Source organism: Microtus pennsylvanicus, chromosome X, assembly GCF_037038515.1.
Source record: "Microtus pennsylvanicus isolate mMicPen1 chromosome X, mMicPen1.hap1, whole genome shotgun sequence".
Classification (NCBI taxonomy): Eukaryota; Metazoa; Chordata; class Mammalia; order Rodentia; family Cricetidae; genus Microtus; species Microtus pennsylvanicus.
Genome location: NC_134601.1, coordinates 70259420 through 70278109, shown reverse-complemented (window position 1 = coordinate 70278109; position 18690 = coordinate 70259420). Strand labels below are relative to the sequence as shown.

The following is an 18690-nucleotide window of genomic DNA, read 5'->3' as shown; positions in this document are numbered from 1 at the left end:
AGACTAAACTAAGCAGACAAAGTGGATTTTATTAAAAGTAAAACAAAGTTGGGAGGGAAATGTGGTTTGGGAAATGAGGAGGAATTTTGAGGGAAGGGCATGGGAGTAAAGTCCATGGGCAAATATTAAATGCATATAATATGAATTTCCCAAATAATAAGGAAGTTAAAAATTCAATCCTAAAAACATCTTTGAATAAATCAAATAACTTTCAGAACAGCAACTTCTCATGAGAGTTGTTTTTATGATAAGAAATCTAATGAGACTTCTTTATACCTAGTATGTAAGTATTGAAAGGGTAAAACCATAGATGTTATATAACTTTAATATTCCTTTATCAAATATTCATGGTTGAGAAGTGCCTTTTGTGCCTTGCCGTAAGAATATTGTTCATTTTGATATTTCAAAAAGAACCCCTTTTCTTACTTCTCCATGTGTCCTCATTGAGAAGCATGATCACTGGGTAGTTCTGGAGGTTTGTCGGGATCAGAGTCCCTTAGAGAAACATTAAGAAAGAGGCTTTACAATGTGAACCTTTCAGCATCTTTAGATAATCTTTGTGAAATGCGTTGTTCTTCTGTGATTGTATGAATGACCTCTTTGAAAGGAGTGATAACTTTATCTTTTTTCACATCATTATGTTTGCTGGGGGAAAATCCTGCTGTGCTACATCGTAATAACATGTAATCTTCTCAGTCAGTTTAGCTGAGACTTAAGGAGACTGTTCATAGAATATGTTCTTGAAACCCTGATCTATAATTTTGTAGAATCATCCTAGCATAAGAGCAGAGGCTTTTGAAGAGGAATACAACCATTAAAACTGTTAAGTGAAGATTAGTTTCAAATTTTACAATCTGGTATTAAACTATCTCGAAAATCGTAGATTTTGTTAAACTTCTGAGCTTCCTCAGTGTCAATTCACAACCTTTTTATAAAATTCCTCCTTCTCTAATAGCATAGACACTCACTCACACACACACACACACACACACACACACATTGCATGCACACAAACATACACACAAACACACACATGTGCATGCCCACACTTAGATAAGTTCTAATTAAGTCATCTTAGATTGTCTGTCTTTTTTCTAACAGATGACTTTATTACTCTTGAAGACAAGTTCAAAACAGCTGTTTGTTTTGTGCAGAACATTCAGAATTCATCACAATTACTCATTAAATTTTAATACATTTCTTTTGGATCTCTATATTCCAAAGAAGATTTTTCATTTTACTTTTAAGAAATGCATAATCAACTTTTTTTGTGTGTGTGTGTGTGTGTGTGCGCGCCTAAGTGTATTATAAAAGTCAGAAGGGGAGTTTGGATGAACTGGAACTGGAATTAGAGATGGTTGTGAGCCATCTCTAAAGAGGGGGAGTGATTTTGAGACCTCAAATCATTCCCCCATTGTAATGCTTCCAGCAAGACCGCTTTTCTAATCCTCCCCCAAAAGCTACCAACCTAAGGCCAAGTAGAAGCCTGAGAATGATGAGGTAGTGCATCTCATTTAAACAGCAATAAGAAAGCTCTAAACCAATTTTTCTGTCTTGAAAGTTTAGAATTTAAAATGAGACATTATAGTTCTACCACATATTTTCATGTTTTTCTGTTTCTTTAGATAAAGAGGCATTGCTGAACCAGTGATTCATGATTAAGAAAACTAATTCAGTTTTGCACAATATCAGATTTTTTTTCAATGTTTAAAGTAAAAACTAGAGATCTCTAATCCAGGAGTACTAATAATATTCAATGTCCTCCCATCTTTCCCTTTTAAATTTCATCTTTATTATTAAGAATAATGCCAAAAACACTTTTTAAAAAATGTTTTAAGATCACTGAAACTGAATGCTGTCTTCTTGTGAACTCAATTAAAATGAGGCTTAAATCAACGAAGACTGTGATTATTTCAATCATTAATCTTTTCTTGACAGTTTGACACTTAATTCCATAAAAGGACAGATACAGTACATGGTACATATAAAGAACAAGAAAGGCAGATTGGTGTTTTATTTTTCAGGTGTCATGAATCAAACATATTTAGTTTTCTTAAAGAATCTAATGTATTTAAGTACTATAGTTTTCAATAATTGTTGTTTGTCTTATTTGCATTACATCAAAATTTGAAAGGTTTTTTTAAAGCTGTTCTGTGACATGCTTTCATCATTCTTATAACTGAGAGCCTTCACTGAGAGGGAAAAGAGTAGCAACAGAACACTTGCAAGTATGTGAGTCTTACTCGATTTCCTCATTAGTATGTTTTCACAAATGTTTTCAATATTTTTTTCCTGATTCTTAAACAATAGAGTATGATATATAATAATTACCAAAGTTAACTGGACAAGATATACTTGCACATTTTGCTTTAAGTATTTAAACCCTAAATATGTCATCTTTACTTAATTCAATGGACATTTTAATTTAGCATTTTGTATTTAAGAGTTTGCTGCCCAGACATGAATTTATCTACTTAAAATTTGCAGATTTTTTAAAATTAGATCTTTTAAATATGCATACAAAACTCAAAGGTATTTTTTTTTAATTAAATGTGATTCCTGAGCATAGATATAGAGAGAATCTTTAACTACAACTGATTGTTTAGGGATATGAAAATGTTACAAGTTTAGTTCATGTATAATGGTTCTGGCCTATTTTGCAGGTACAACTTAAGTACATACTTAGTTCTTTTTTGAATACATCTGTCCAACAATTCTGGTACATCCCTGGCATTATAATTACCTTGAAAACAATGTTTTCTCTTCTAAATTGGAATATATTGCCTTCTCTGAAAATCATAGCAAACAAAATGCTCTTCACCTTCCTCTGCAGCTAAACGCTATCATTCTTTCTTAACTTCCATACTTGCCTAGAGTTACAGAATTTCTTCTCCTGTCCATAGTTGATGATTCTGTGATATTTTCCTTTAAAGGAGTGAACATATTTATATGATAAAAGAGAAAACAAATCTCCACCAAAACTTGTACTGGTGGCATACAAACAATGTCAATATAGTAAAATTTCATTGTGAACCAGGCAGTGAATGAACATGTTTTATACTCCAAAGTGTTTTCCTGCATAGATAACTAGAGTCAAGCTTCAACGTCAATATATATTAATGATTTTAGTACTTTAGATAGCATGTGAAGAAAACAAATTAGGTTATTTTCTTGATTCTTCCACTTAACTTATCATTTGATTGAAGATTAAATTTTTGCAATTACAGGTTATGTAAATGTCCTTACTTGAATATTTGTCATAACTCACTTGAAATTTGTGTGGCAATGGAGATTTTTCTTTGTGTTTTAAATTTTTGACAACACTGTAGTCTATAAATGAATTTGACAAGACTTGTGATTTGAAGTATTTTACTTGTCAAAATGCCTTTACTGCAGTTAAAGTTTCAAATAAAAGCACTGTTTTACCTTGTACTTGTAGTTTGATTTATTAAGAAATGTCAGGTCTATAGAAAAATTCATTTTGTTCTGTGATTCATTGTTTTGTAGTAATAATGAGTGATTTTTGTCTTGTTCAGTAGAATTGTGGTCACAGCATCAAGGTCAAAATACATATATAAAACTTTGTAATTGTTTATACATCCAAATCCTTGTTTGTTATAATGAGTCAGGCTATTCAACCTGCAAATTTGACCGAATTTACAAATCATGTTGATTTAGTTTACAACAATGAATGATGCTCAGCATTGATTCTACTGTTTCAATTATAAATGATAGATTATAATGTTCTTCAAAGTGCTTGAAGTATAAAAACTAACTACACTTTGAATATCATATATTTTCACTATATTCTCTTCATTAAATGAATTCCTTCATGCCATATATATGCATGCATATATATATATATATATATATTCTATCATTCATCAGTGATAACTGCTAATATTATTTAACATCTTTTTTTATTGAGAAAAAGAAAAAAAAAGTATCCGCCACCTCCCAGCCTCCCATTTCCCTCCCCCTCGTCCCACCCTTCTCCTCCTGCCACAAACTCCTCTCCCCCTCCCTCTCCAGTCCATAGAGCAGTCAGGGTTCCCTGCCCTGTGGAAAGTCCAAGGTCCGCCCCCCTCTGTCCATGTCTAGGAAGGTGAACATCCAAACTGGCTAGGCTCCCACAAAGCCAGAACATGAAGTAGGGTCAAAACCCAGTGCCATTGTCCTTGGCTTCTCATCATCCTTCATTGTTGGCCATGTTCAGAGAGTCCGGTTTTATCCCATGCTTTTTCAGTCACAGTCCAGCTGGCCTTGGTGAGCTCCCAATAGATCAGCCCCATTGTCTCAGTGGGTGGGTGCACCCCTCATGGTCCTGACTTCCTTGCTCATATTCTCCCTCCTTCCGCTCCTCATTGGGACCTTGGGAGCTCAGCCCAGTACTCAAGTGTGGGTCTCTGTCTCTATCTCCATCCATCACCAGATGAAGGTTCTATGGTGATATGCAAGATATTTATCAGTACTGCTATAGGATGGCGTCATTTCAGGTTCCCTATCCTCAGCTGCCCAAGGGACTAACTGGGGACATTACCATGGGCTCCTGGGAGCCACTCTAGGGTTAAGTCTCTTGCCAACCCTAAGGTGGCTCCCTTAACTAAGAATTGTGCTTCTGTGCTCCCCTATCCAACCTTCCTTTATCCCAATCATCCTGTTTAACCAAGTTCCCCCCTCCTTCCCTTCTCCCTTTTCTCTCCCCGTCTCTCCTTACCCCCATCCCACCCCACCCCCAAGATCTCAATTTTCTCCCCGGCAATTTTGTCTACTTCCCATAGCCAAGAGGATAACTATAAGTTTTTCCTTGAGTTCACCTTCTTACTTAGCTTCTTTAGGTTCACCAATTGTAGTCTCCGTGAACCTTATTTATGTCTAGAAAACAATTATGAGTGAGTACATCCCATGTTCATCTTTTTGGGTCTGGGATACTTCACTCAGTATAGTGTTTTCTATTTCCATCCACTTGCATGCAAAATTCGAGGAGTCATTGTTTTTTTACCGCAGCGTAGTACTCTAATGTGTATATATTCCATACTTTCTTCATCCATTCTTTCATTGAAGGGCATCTAGGTTGTTTCCAGGCTCTGGCTATTACAAATAATGCTGCTATGAACAAAGTTTTGTCATATGATAGAGCATCTCTTGGGTATGTTCCCAAGAGTGGTATTGCTGGGTCCAGGGGTAGGTTGATCCTGAATTTCCTGAAAAATCGCCAGACTGATCTCCAAATTGGTTGCACAAGTTTGCATTCCCACCAGCAATGGATGAGTGTACCCCTTACTCCACAATCTCTCCAGCAAAGGCTATCATTGGTGTTTTTGATTTTAGCCATTCTGACAAGTATAAGATGGTATCTCAAAGTTGTTTTGATTTTCATTTCCCTGATCGCTAAGGAGGTTGAGCATGACCTTAAGTGTCTTTTGGCCATTTGAACTTCTTCGGTTGAGAATTCTCTGTTCAGTTCAGTGACCCAATTTTAATTGGGTTAATTAGCATTTTAAAGTCTAGTTTCTTGAGTTCTTTATATATTTTGGAGATCAGACCTTTGTCTATTGCAGTGTTGGTGAAGGTATTCTACCAGTCAGTGGGTTGCCTTTTTGTCTTAGTGACAGTGTCCTTTGCTTTACAGAAGATTCTCAGTTTCAGGAGGTCTCATTTATTCAATGTTGCCCTTAGTGTCTGTGCTTCTGGGATTGTATATAGGAAGTGATCTCCTGTGCCCATATGTTGTAGAGTACTTCTCACTTTCTCTTCTATCAGGTTCATTGTGTTCAAATTGATATTGAGGTCTTTGATCCATTTAGACTTGAGTTTTGTGCATGGTGATATATATGGATCTATTATCATTTTTCTACAGGTTGACATCCAGTTATGCCAGCACCATTTGTTGTAGATGCTTTCTTTCTTCTATTGTAAACTTTCAGCTCCTTTATCGAAAATCAGGTGTTCAAAGGATTGAGAGTTCAAATCCGGATCTTCTATTTGATTCCATTGGTGGACTTTTCTGTTTTTATGCCAATACCATGCAGTTTTCAATACTGTAGCTCTGTAATAGAGTTTGAAGCCAGGGATGGTAACACCTCGAGAAGTTCCTTTATTTTATAAGATTGTTTTGGCTATTCTGGGTTTTTTGTTTTTCCATATAAAATTTATTATTTTCCTCTCAAGATCTGTGATAATTTTGATGGGACCTTGATGAGGATTGCATTGAATCTATAAATTGCCTTTGTTAGAATTGCCATTTTTACTATGTTGATCCTCCCAATCCAAGAGCAAGGGAGATCCTTCCATTTTCTGGTATCATCCTCTATTTCTTTCTTCAAAGACTTAAAGATGTTGTCAAATAGATCCTTCACTTCCTTGGTTAGAGTTACCCCAAGATATTTTATGCTATTTGTGGCTATCATGAAAGATGATGCTTCTCGGATTTTCTTCTCTGCTTCCTTATTGATTTTTTGGAGTTGATCTTTTATCCAGCCAAACTACTAAAGGTGTTTATCAGCTGTAGGAGTTCTTTGCTGAAGTTTTTGGGGTCTCTTATGTACACTATCATATCACCTGCTAATAATTAAAGTTTAACTTCTTCCTTACCAATTCGAATCCCGTTGATCCCCTTATGTTGTCTTATTGATATTGCTAGAACTTCAAGCACTATATTGAAGAGGTATGAAGAGAGTGGACAGCCTTGTTGTGTTCCTGATTTTAGTGTGATGGCTTTGAGTTTCTCTCCATTTAATTTGATGTTAGCTGTTGGCTTGCTATAAATAGCTTTTATTATAGTTATGTATGACTGTTGTATCCCTAATCTCTCTAAGACCTTTATCATAAAGGGATGTTGAAATTTGTCAAATATTTTTTCAGCATCTAATGAAATGATCATATGGTTTTTTCTTTCAGTTTATTTATATGGTGGAATACATTGATAGATTTTCGTATGTTGAACCAGCCCTGCATCCCTGGGATGAAGCCTACTTGATCATAATGGATAATTTTTCTGATGTGCTTTTGGATTCGGTTTGCAAGTATTTTATTGAGGATTTTCGCATCCATATTCATGAGTGAGATTGGCCTGTAATTCTCTTTCTTGGTTGAGTTTTTGTGTGGTTTTGGTATCAGGGTAACTGTAGCTTCATAGAAGGAATTGGGCAATGACTTTTCTGTTTCTACATTGTGAAATACATTAAGGAGTATAGGTATTAGGTCTTCTCGGACGTTCTGGTAGAATTCTGCATTGAAACCGTCTGGACCTGGGCTTTTTTGGTAGGGACGTTTTTTATAACAACTTCTAATTCTTTGCGACTAACAGGTCTATTTAGATTGTTCACCTGGTCCTGGTCTAACTTTGGTATATGGTACTTATCTAAAAAAAAAGTGTCCATTTCTTTAACATTTTCCAATTTTGTGGCATATAGGCTTTTGTAGTAAGGTATAATGATTCTCTGAATTTCCTCTCTGTCTGTGTTTATGTCCCCCTTTTCATTTCTGATCTTGTTAATTTGCGTATTCTCTCTCTGCCATTTGATTAGTTTGGATAGGGGTTTATCAATCTTGTTGATTTTCTCCAAGAACCAGCTTTTTGATTTCTTGATTCTTTGGATTTTCTGTGTTTCTATTTTGTTGATTTCAGCGTTTAGTTTGATTATTTCTCGTCTTCTACTCCTCCTAGGTGAGTCTGCTTCTTTTTTTCTAGAGCTTTCAGGTGGGCTGTTAGGTCTCCAATGTATGCTTTCTCCATTTTCTTTAAGTGAGCACTTAGTGCTATGAAATTTCCTCTTAGCACTGCTTTCATAGTGTCCCATAGGTTTGAGTATGTTGAGTCTCTATTTTCATTGAATTCAAGGAAGACTTTAATTTCTTTCTTTATTTCTTCCTTGATCCAGGTGTGGTTCAGTAGTTGACTGTCCAGTTTCCATGAATTTGTATGCATTCTGGGGGTAGAATTGTTGTTGAATTTTAACCTTAAGCCATGGTTATCCAATAAGACACAGGTGGTTACTAATATTTTTTTGTAACTATGGAAGTTTGCTTTGTTACCGAGTATGTTGTCAATATTTGAGAAGGTTCCATGAGCTGCAGAGAAGAAGGTATATTCTTTCCTATTTGGGTGGAATGTTCTATAGATGTCTGTTAAGTCCATTTGATTCATTACTTCCCTTAATCCTTTTAGTTCTCTGTTAGGTTTCTGTCTGATTGACCTGTCCATTGGTGAGAGAGGAGTGTTGAAGTCTCCCACTATTAGTGTGTAGGGTTTGATGAATGCCTTGAGTTTTAGTAATGTTTCTTTTACATATGTGGGTGCTTTTATATTAGGGGCATAGATATTCAGGATTGAGACTTCATCCTGATGAATTGTTCCTCTTATGAGTACAAAATGTCCCTCTCCATTTCTTCTGATTGATTTTAGTTTGAAGTCAATTTTGTTAGAATATAGTATGGCCGCACCTGCTTGTTTCTTAGGTCCATTTGCTTGAAAACCTTTTCCCAGCCCTTTACTCTAAGTAGATGTCTGTCTTTGTGGTTGAGGTGTGTTTCTTGTAAACAGCAGAATGTTGGATCCTGTTTTCGTATCCAATCTCTTAGCCTGTGCCTTTTTCTAGGTGAGTTGAGTCCATTGATATTAAGTGATATTAATGACCAGTGTTTAACTCCAGTCATTTTTTTCTTTTTTTGGTAGTAGAATTTGTGTGTTTTCCTTCTTCGAGTTGTGCTGGTAAAGGGTCATTAGATGTCTGAGCTATTGTGGGCATTGTTGGACTCCTTGGTATGTGATTTTCCTTCTATTACTTTCTGTAAGGCTGGATTTTTGGCTAAGTAGTGTTTAATTTTTTTTATCCTGTAAAATTTTGTTTTCTCCATTTATAGTGAACGAAAGCTTGGGTGGGTTTGTTTGGTCTTTTTTTTTTTTTTTGTGTCCCAGATTTCCTGAATGTTTTGTGATGAGAATTTGTTGGTTTTGCTGTTTTCTTTGATCAATGTGTTATTTTCTCTATGGCATCTTCATTTTTTGACATTCTTTCTTCTATCTCTTGTAATCTGTTGGTAATACTTGTCTCTGTAGTTCCTGTTAGTTTACCCAGATTTTCCATCTCCATCCTTCCTTGGTTTGTGTTTTCTTCATTACTTCCATTTAATTCTTCAAGTCTTGAGTAGTTTCCCTTACCTGTTTGATTGTTTTTTCTTGTTTCTCTTTGTTTTCATGGGTATCTTTGAGAGATTTATTCCTTTCTTCTCCCTTTTTTTGTCATCTCTATTTCTTTATAGAAGTTTTTCACCTCCTGTTTAAGGTCCTCTATTATTTTCATATAGTTCAGTTTAGAGTCAATATCTTCTATTTCTTCTGGAGTAGGGTGTTCAGTTCTTTTATCGGGATCCCTGGATTCTGGTGATGTCATGTTTCCTTTCAGGTTGTGGCAGGAATTCTTGCATTGGCGCCTGCCCATCTCTTCCTTCAAATGGAGCCAGGAGAGACCTGGTGTCTTGGTCCAGTCTTTGCTGTGACTGACTCTCTGTGTGGATCTCCTCAGTGTAGAAGCAGGAACCATTCCCATCCAGATGGAACTCCTCAGCACTTAAATAGGGATGTCTGGTAGCCCAATGACCTGTGGACAAAAGGGCGAACTTGGGGGGAGGAGCAAGGCGGGGTTGAGTAGAACACAGGAGACCCTGCAGCACAAGCTGAAGGTACCCGGCTCCCTTGAGGGGACCTTGAGGCCTGACTGACAGGCAGGTACCCACCGTTCTGGGTGGGTAGCCTTAGTGTAGGAGCAGGAAACTGTTCCTGAGCAAAGGCCCTTGCAGACAAGGCAGGCTTGTGCGGAGGGGGGGATTAGGAGGAGAGGCTAGGTCGTGTGTAAGAAAGACAGTCCTGCAGCAGGAGCTGCGGGAGGGAGTTTTGTGCTCTCTTCCGGGATATCCACCCCTGTATAGCACACACTCACCTGTCCAGATGGAACTCCTCAGCATTGAAATAGGGAAGGCTGGTAGCCCAATGAGCTGCAGACAAAAGAGAGAAAGTGGGGGCCAGGGCAGGGTCAAGTGGAACACAGGAGACCCTGCAGCACAAGCTGGAGGTGCCTGTGCTCCCTTGGGTGGGGGGTCCTTGAGGTCTGCCCAGTAGGTAGGCAGGCGCTCACTGCTCTGGGTGGGTAGCCTTAGTTTAGGAGCAGGAAACTGTTCTTGAGTAAAGGACCTAGAAGACAGTAGGGCAAGCTTGGGAGGGGGGCTGGGGGGCTAGGTCCTGTGTAGGAAAGATAACCCTGCAGCAGTAGCTGGGGGAGGGGGGGTTGTGCTCTCTTCTGGGGCAGGCAGCCCCTGGGTAGCACACACTCACCCTTCCAGATGGAACTCCTCAGCCGCATTTAATGTTTTATAGACAGAATATATACTTTGTAATATGAGAAAAACAAATTAAATGAATTACAGAACTTCCATCTTTTCTGATGTTGATCTCTGTTTAGTCATAGTAGATTAGGATTTGTCTATTGGTTCATAAATCCTTTTGCAGTTCATTGAGTATATTGAATGCCTTTATAAAACACAAGGCAGATATACAGTTTTATAGCACACACAGGACAGATTTTATTTTAGACAATGGTGAAAACAGTAAACATAAATCGTTTAGTCATTGAGTTATAGAAATATTACATTGAAATTCTCCCTAACTTAAATTTTGACTTAAGCATATTAAGTTCTCAAGTATTTGTTTCTATGCTGATAATATAATAAATAACTATACTATATTTAAATATAAACTCTGAGAAAGAAAAGTGTTTTCTGTTTCATATTTTTTTTAGGACCTGGAAGATTCAGCATACTTTAACACATAATAACTCATTAGTTACATAAAATATTTTTTTTCTAAAAAGAGATAATTTTCTTATTTCCCTGCACACAATGATTGTGTGTGTTGTGTGTATGTACGTGTATTTTTTTATGTTGAATGAGTACTTTAAAATATTCTTTTTCTTCCTTTACAAAGACAATAAAGGAGATGGTACGATCTCGCACCCCAATGAAAGAGGCAACAACTGTGGAAATCTGGACTCATCCTCATCCACAGGTATCAAAACAATATGCTTTAATATTTCCTACTGTTATCTTTTGCAAGACAAGTTCAAACTTCCCTTCAAGGATATAATATTTGGGTTTATTAAAACATACTAACAGTATACAGATAGACTGACACATAAACTTGCTCTTCTTTTCACAGGTATCAAAACAATATGCTTTAATATTTCCTACTTTTACATTTTGCAAGACAAGTTCAAACTTCCCTTCCAAGTTATAATATTTGGGTCTATTAAAACACACTAACAGTATACAGATAGAATGACACATAAACTTGTTCTTCTATAGCGTGTAATATATGAAAATTCAAGGAATGATAACATGTTTCAAGTTTAAACTCTGTCCATAGATAAGAAAGGAATGAGGGAGGTGTATGTAATTTCAAAATTATACTGTATTTTAAGAAAACTGTAAGAATACCAAAACCAGAAACCAAAGAGGAAAAAAGTTCCTCTGAGCTCCATGGTAAATAAAACAAGCGGTGGGAAGATAAGTGATAGAACTTCAGTAATAAGCAAGTTGGTTTTGTTACATATGTTAAAGATCTTAAGGCAAATTTCTCAAGAGAGTTCATGTATTGTGTGTAAATTAATAGAGACGTTAAAGTCTTCTAATATACTAGTGTAGTCAATAAAATTTTATGGAAAAAGATTCAGATAATTAGATTTCTTTGAAAAATGTCCTCTTGAGAGATGACTTTTTAGAGATTAGCAAAAATAGGAATCGGAGAATGTAAATAGGTCATGATTCTAAAATAACCTCTATCCATCTTTTCATTCAATATACCCAGTTTGACAAGCTTTATACTAAAAAGATAGATTTTTTTGATCCTCATTATCTTCAATGATTTTATAAGAGCATGAGGAATTAGTGTTTTTCATATATGTGATTTTTCATGTTTCTTTAGGTATTTTCAAGTTGAGCTCCAGTGCTGAAAATGAAATTGTAAATATGTTAATTCTTTCTATTGTATTTTGCTTTGTTTTCTCAAAGTTCAAAGCACCTACTTAATTGGCTAAAGACTTAGGGTGTACTGTATCACAAATAATAAAAACTCAGAGACAGAATTTGGGGTTCAACTTGAAAACCAAAAAACAAACCAGCAAAGTGACTAGGAAATTGAACCTTTCCCTATGCTGGGTGACCATAAACTAAGCAATTAATCTCTCTCTCCTCGCCTTTTATATTCTCTCTAGTGCTAGGATTAAAGGTGTGACTCCCTAGTTCTGAGATTAAAGGTGTAGGCACAGCTACCTTAATTTGTTTCTGCATTGGTCTTGTGTAGCCCAGGGTAATGTTGAACTTACAGAGATCCATCTACCTCTGTCTCCCAAATTCTGAGATTAAAAGTGTGTGTCACCATTGCCTAACCTCTAGTGGCTTTAGCTTTGCCTCTGGTCTTCAGGTCAGATTTATTTATCAAAATAAAAGTAAAATACCATTACAGTGTACTTTTGTGATATCTTAGAGAAAAGTATGTGTTTTGTGAAAATATAAGTAAACTATTGCCATAGAAAGATTTGAGACCAGAATGGGAACATTTGAGAATTGTTTTTTATCTTCTAGAGCTATTTTGTACAAGCACTTGAATACCAAACAAATTAGTGTGTTATTCTTTACACAAGGGGAAGCTTTATTTTATGATAAATCAGGGTGTTTTAATGTTACCCACATTATTTGTAAGTAGATTTTCTTTTTAGTGTTTTAGAAAACATCTATTTAACTGTCCAAGCAGATTCATAAACTTTGGCCACAATACATAGCCTTTGATAGTATTAATAATTAAATGTTTTCCTTAATAAATGTTGTTATAAGTGATTGTTAAAGAAATTACTCTAAATCTTAATAACTCCTTTCCATTTGATGATTTATTCTTGTAAAATTGTATTTGAACCATAGACATATTTTTTTCCAGATGAGAACTGGGAAAAATTAAATAATATTACCTAACATTTCATAGCTACAAATGTCAGATAAGGAAATTAATGCATAAATGGAATCTTGAGGCCCATGTCTACCCACTGAACCAAATTTTATGACTATAATCAGGATGGACAGCCCTTAAGTAAACATATATCCTAAGTTTGATGAGAGGTTCCAAGATTTCCATAGCCTGTTAGTAAATTTCAGTAACATAACAGATGGGTTCCATATCTAGAGCTAAAAGGCTTATGAGTTTCCATAGCAGTCAAATGCAGAGGTCATTAGATGGGAATCATCTCTTTATAAATCTTTAACCACAGAATATTGGCACTCAATTTTGAAAAGATGATGGTAACTGTGATATTCACATCTCTACATCTCCTTGTAATTAGACTTTCAAAAATAAATATAGGCTTTACATATCATTCAATATAGTCATAATTTAAATGAATAAAACATAGATTTGCAGTTTTCATATATAAGATGAAAATTAATGAATCATTTGTTTATATAGAATTTGGAATTATGACTCATCAGCCTGCGCATGAGTCTTCTTGCTATGCCTTACATCCAAGTGAAATAAATTCTGTTTTCAGTCATAGAGGTAACCTTGTTAATCATACTGAAATCAAGGTAATATAAGCTCATTATTATTATTATTATTATTGTTAGTTCATTTATCATGTTTAATCCCAAGAATACCACATTGGAAGTTAAATGGAGTTCACTTGAGAAAATAATAAACACCAAGAATCCATATGAAGGACATCAATATCATAAAAGCATGATTCTGAAAAGAAGGAGGGTGACAGGGAACATTAGCATGCACAAGAGGAAATATCAATTTAGAACAAAAACAGAAAATAGGGATTCTATTTGCTGAAAAGTATTCTGTAGAGAAGAAAATGAATAAGCAGTTATACAGTTCTAAAAGCATTCATCATATTTAGTTCTTTGTACAGTAAAGCTCTTGTTAGGATCTCCCAATAATGGCACTTGAGAGCTGGGAAAAAGGACAGATTATTTAAACTTGTTTTGACACATAAATTTGGGATAGTTATTTCATGTAATTTTTAAGTTTAACACACACATATGTATATATACACACAAAATTATATATATATATATACATATATATATATATGAGAGTGATATATTTACACACACACACACACACACATATATATATATATATATGAGAGTGAATGAGGAGTGAGAGAGAATATAAAAATTTATTTTTCTCTTCAAGAACGTATCACTGTTTTGCTCATACATGTACTAATAAACTATATATATATATATATATATATATATATATATATATATATATATATGTCACATTGTTAATAGTTAAAGTAATCTATAGCTATATAACAAATATAAGACAAAACAGTAGTTTTTCAAAATCTCTATTATATGTCTATTAAACATGTTACTGATTAGAGCATTTGTTGATTTCTAGAATTAATTGTATGGCATAATTTTATCTGGTTTTAAATAAGGCACATAGGCAAGAAGTTCTTCTGAGTGATGTGAACATATTTCATATCATGTTCTGGCAAATAACTCATTCTTAATATTGAGTCAATCATTTTGAGAGTTCTTTATTTTACTTTTTATATTTTTTATTATTTTATTGAGCTCTACATTTTTCTCTGCTCCCCTCCTTACCTCTCCCCTCCCCTTCAACCCTCTCCCAAGGTCCCCATCTTCCCAGTTTACTCAGAAAATCTTATATTTTTCTACTCCCAATGTAGATTAGATCTACATATGTCTTTCGTAGGGTCCTCATTATTGTCTAGGTTCTGTGAAATTGTGAATTGTGGACTGGTTTTCTTTGCTTTATGTTTACAAACCACCAATGAATGAGTACATGTGATAATTGTCTTTCTGGGTCTGGGTTACCTCACTCAAAATAATGTTTTCTAGCTCCATCCATTTCCCTGCAAAACTTAAGATGTCATTTTTTTCTGCTGTGAAGTACTCCATTGTGTAAATGTACCACATGTCCTTATACATTCTTCAGTCGAAGGGTATTTACATTATTTCCAGGTCCTGGCTATGACAAACAATGCTGCTATGGGCATAGTTGAGCACATGCCTTTGTGACACGATTAAGCATCCTTTGGAAATATACACAAAAGTGGTATTACTGGGTCTTGAGGAAGGTTGTTCCCTAATTTTTTGAGAAACTGACACACTGACATTGAAAGGGGTTGTACTAGCTGTATTCCCACCAGCAATGCAGAAGTGTTCCCTTTTCCCCACAACCTCTCCAGCATAACTTGTCATCAGTGTTTTTGATCTTGGCCATTCTTCCAGGTGTAAGATGGAATCTCAGAGTTGTTTTGATTTTCATTTCTCTGATGACTAAGGATGCTGAGCATTTCTGTTAGTGTCTTTCAGCCATTTTAGATTCCTCTGTTGAAAGTTCTCTGTTTAGGTCTGTACTCCATTTTTTTAATTGGGTAATTTTTTTTCTTTTGATGACCAATTTCTTGATTTCTTTGTATATTTTGGAGATCAGCCCTCTGTCTGATATGGGGTTAGTGAAGAACTTTTCCCATTCTGCAGGCTATCATTTTGTCTTGTTGACCATGTCCTTTATTTTACAGGAGAGGTTTTAATTTGTCTATTCACTGTTAGTATCCAAAGGAAAGAGAAGCAATGTTAGAAAAATTCAGCAAGTAGTTACTTCTGAAAGTTTACATTTTTTCCTGTTATTTTGCTGTGCAGTCTGGATTTATATACTTTTAGAATTTGGTTCTCCACTCCTTCAATTTCTTACTGATAATTCCTCAACTTTCTGTAGTTGTATGCTCTGTTCAATGATATGAAGCTTTCTTTCATAACTTAAGTTATATGAAAAGTGAAGAGTTTCTGTTATTTGGAAGCTTACCAAGTTTTTACAAAGAAACACTGTAGTCAGTTTTAATTTTCTTTAGCTTTAAAGAATTCTTGAGAATGAGATCCTCAAAAGGGTTCATATGCATATTCCTCATAGCAGGGCTGCAAAACACAATAACCTGAAAATCTCTTATGAAATGTTGACTCTTCTAGGCTTCTCTTTCTAGTTCACTCTAAAATGATTACCATACATTTCAGTCTGCATGTCAATGCTGATTACAGATTATCTTATAATGAGTGTAGAGTATGCTAATTCTAAAAGTTTTCAATTATTTCTTACTTGATGTTGAAATAAGATTCAATTCATTCAGTCTTTCTTATTGTCCCTCATATTTTTGTTCTTATCTGCTCATTCTTTAAAGCATACTTACTTTGTAGTCACAGTGAATACACTGCTAATTCTTTGTCTTTGTTCTTCCTTAGGCACTAATTTATATATTTCTCACTTCCTACTTAACTTTCCTTTCTCATATCTACCTCTGTTTATCCATGATTATTTGCAACTCATATTATTTGCACTCATATTGCTTGCAACTCAGGTGGTTTTTTATATCTGGGCTAAAATTGCAAGTATCTGTGGGAATGGGAGCTTTTGAGAACAATGAAGATATTTAGATCATACCTCCATCTGAATCAGAGCATCTCACACTCACTAGATATTTTATTTTGCAGTGCCATGTATTATACTATTCCTTTATCTCAGTACTAATATCCACCTACATATTTTTATTATTGATCTCTACATTTTTATCTGCTCCCCTCCATGCTTCTCCCCTTCAGCCCTCCTCCAAGGTCCCCATGCTCCCAATTTACTCAGGAGATCTTGTCTTTTTCTACTTCCCATGTATTTTAGATCTATGTATGTGCCTCCTAGGATCATCATTGTTGTCTAGGTTCTCTGGGATTGTGGTGTTTGTAGGCTGTTTTTCTTTGCTTTATGTTTAAAAGTCACCGATCAGTGAGTACATGTGATAAGTGTCTTTTTGTGACCTCACTGAAAATAATGTTTCCTAGCTCCATCCATTCGCCTGCAAAATTCAAGATGTCATTTTGTTTTCTGCTGTGTAGTACTCCATTGTGAAAATGTAGCACATTCTCCTTATCCGTGCTTCGAACGAGGGACATTTGGGGGGGGGGGGGCTGGGTCGTTTGTAAGAAAGATAGCCCTGCAGAAATAGCTGAGGGAGGGGGGTTTGTGCTCTCTTCCAGGACAATCCGGCCCTGGATAGCACACACTCACCCATCCAGATGGAACTCCTCAGCACGTAAACAGGGACGCCTGGTAGCCCAATGAGCCGGGGACACAAGGAAGAACATGTCAGGCAGGGCTGGGTCCAGTGGAGCACAGGAGACCCTGCAGCACAAGCTGAAGGTGCCTGGGCTCCCTTGCAGGGGACCTTGAGGCCTGCCCGGTATGCAGGCACTCACTGCTCTGGGTCTTAATGACTGTTTCTATTTCTTCAGCAGTTATAGGTCTGTTTAATTTGTTTATCTGGTCTTGATTTAATTTTTTGTAAGTGATATTTATCCAGAAAGTTGTCCATTTTCTTTAAATGTTCCAATTTTGTGGAGTAGAGGTTTTCAAAATATGACCTGATGAATCTCTGTATTTCCTCCGTATATGTTGTTATGTCCCCCTTTTCATTTCTGATTTTGTAAATTTGGATATTATCTCTCTGCCTTTCGGTTAGTTTGGATAAAGGTTTGTCTGTTTGGTTGATTTTCTCGAAGAACCTACTCTTTGTCTCATTGATTCTATGTATTGTTTTCTTTGTTTCTATTTTGCTGATTTCAGCTCTCAATTTGATTATTTCCTTCCATCTAATTCTCTTAGGTGAGTTTGCTTCTTTTTGTTCTAAAAGTTTTCAAATGTTCTGTTAATTCACTAGTGTGAGATTTTTCTAGCTTCTTTATGTAGGCAGTTAGTGCTAGGAACTTTCCTCTTAACACTACTTTCATGTGTCCCATAAATTTGGGTATTTTGTGTGGTCATTTTCATTGAAATTTAGGGTTGAAGTAATATCACTCTGTGGTTTCACATTGTCCCCATTACTGATGATTTAGACCATTATTTGCCTGCTTTTGGGAAATGTCATCCAATTCACACTTTTAAAACATTTGTCCCAGTATTCCTTAGTGTTTCGAGAAATGCAAATTTGAGGTAAATTTCATTAGATACTAATCATTTGGTTTCTTTCAAATTTATTTTCTGTTATGAAATATATTTTCTAAAATATCATAACAATGTTGCTGAAAATAACTAATATTTCTAGTAAAGTTGCTAATTTTAACAGCATATATTATCAATTTCAACAAATAGTTGTGTGTCTTTTGTTCTTTTGTTCACTCAAAAAGGAAAATAAAACTGTGCTTTGTTTATTTTCCTATCAGATCTTAAATTATATTTCTGTGCTACTTTAAACCCAAACCTGAAATTCAAAAAGCTATATTTCTGAGCTTTGTTTTCCTTGGGGAGAGAAACATATTGTAAGTTTGTGGGAGTTATAATTATTTGAACCATGGATACTATAAAGATGCAACAGTAGCCTATAGAAAAATTTTGTAAATCATGATAATTTGGAAAACTAAACAAGCATATAACTTTAACAAATGAACTTGAGGAATAGTGTTTTAGCAAATGAAACTTGCATATGGGTGTCTTACCCGAAGTGTTATGTCCATGGATGTGAAACATATCCCACGCAGTTATATCAAGTTGCTTAAGATTATAGAATAATAAAATGAAATAGAACTTGATCAAGAAGACAGGAATGAACTATGTTCAGGAAG

The 18690-nt window shown here is 35.4% G+C and overlaps 1 protein-coding gene across 2 annotated transcripts in view; it reads left to right on the top strand.

Moving 5' to 3' along the window:
* Window positions 1-18690, top strand: part of Pcdh11x (protocadherin 11 X-linked) — a 607940-nt gene that overhangs the window by 262561 nt on the left and 326689 nt on the right. For both annotated transcript variants that reach the window (XM_075957257.1, XM_075957256.1), the window contains exon 4: window positions 10982-11062. In XM_075957257.1, coding sequence (XP_075813372.1) covers window positions 10982-11062 — 81 coding nt within the window. The remainder of the gene's footprint in view (window positions 1-10981; window positions 11063-18690) is intronic.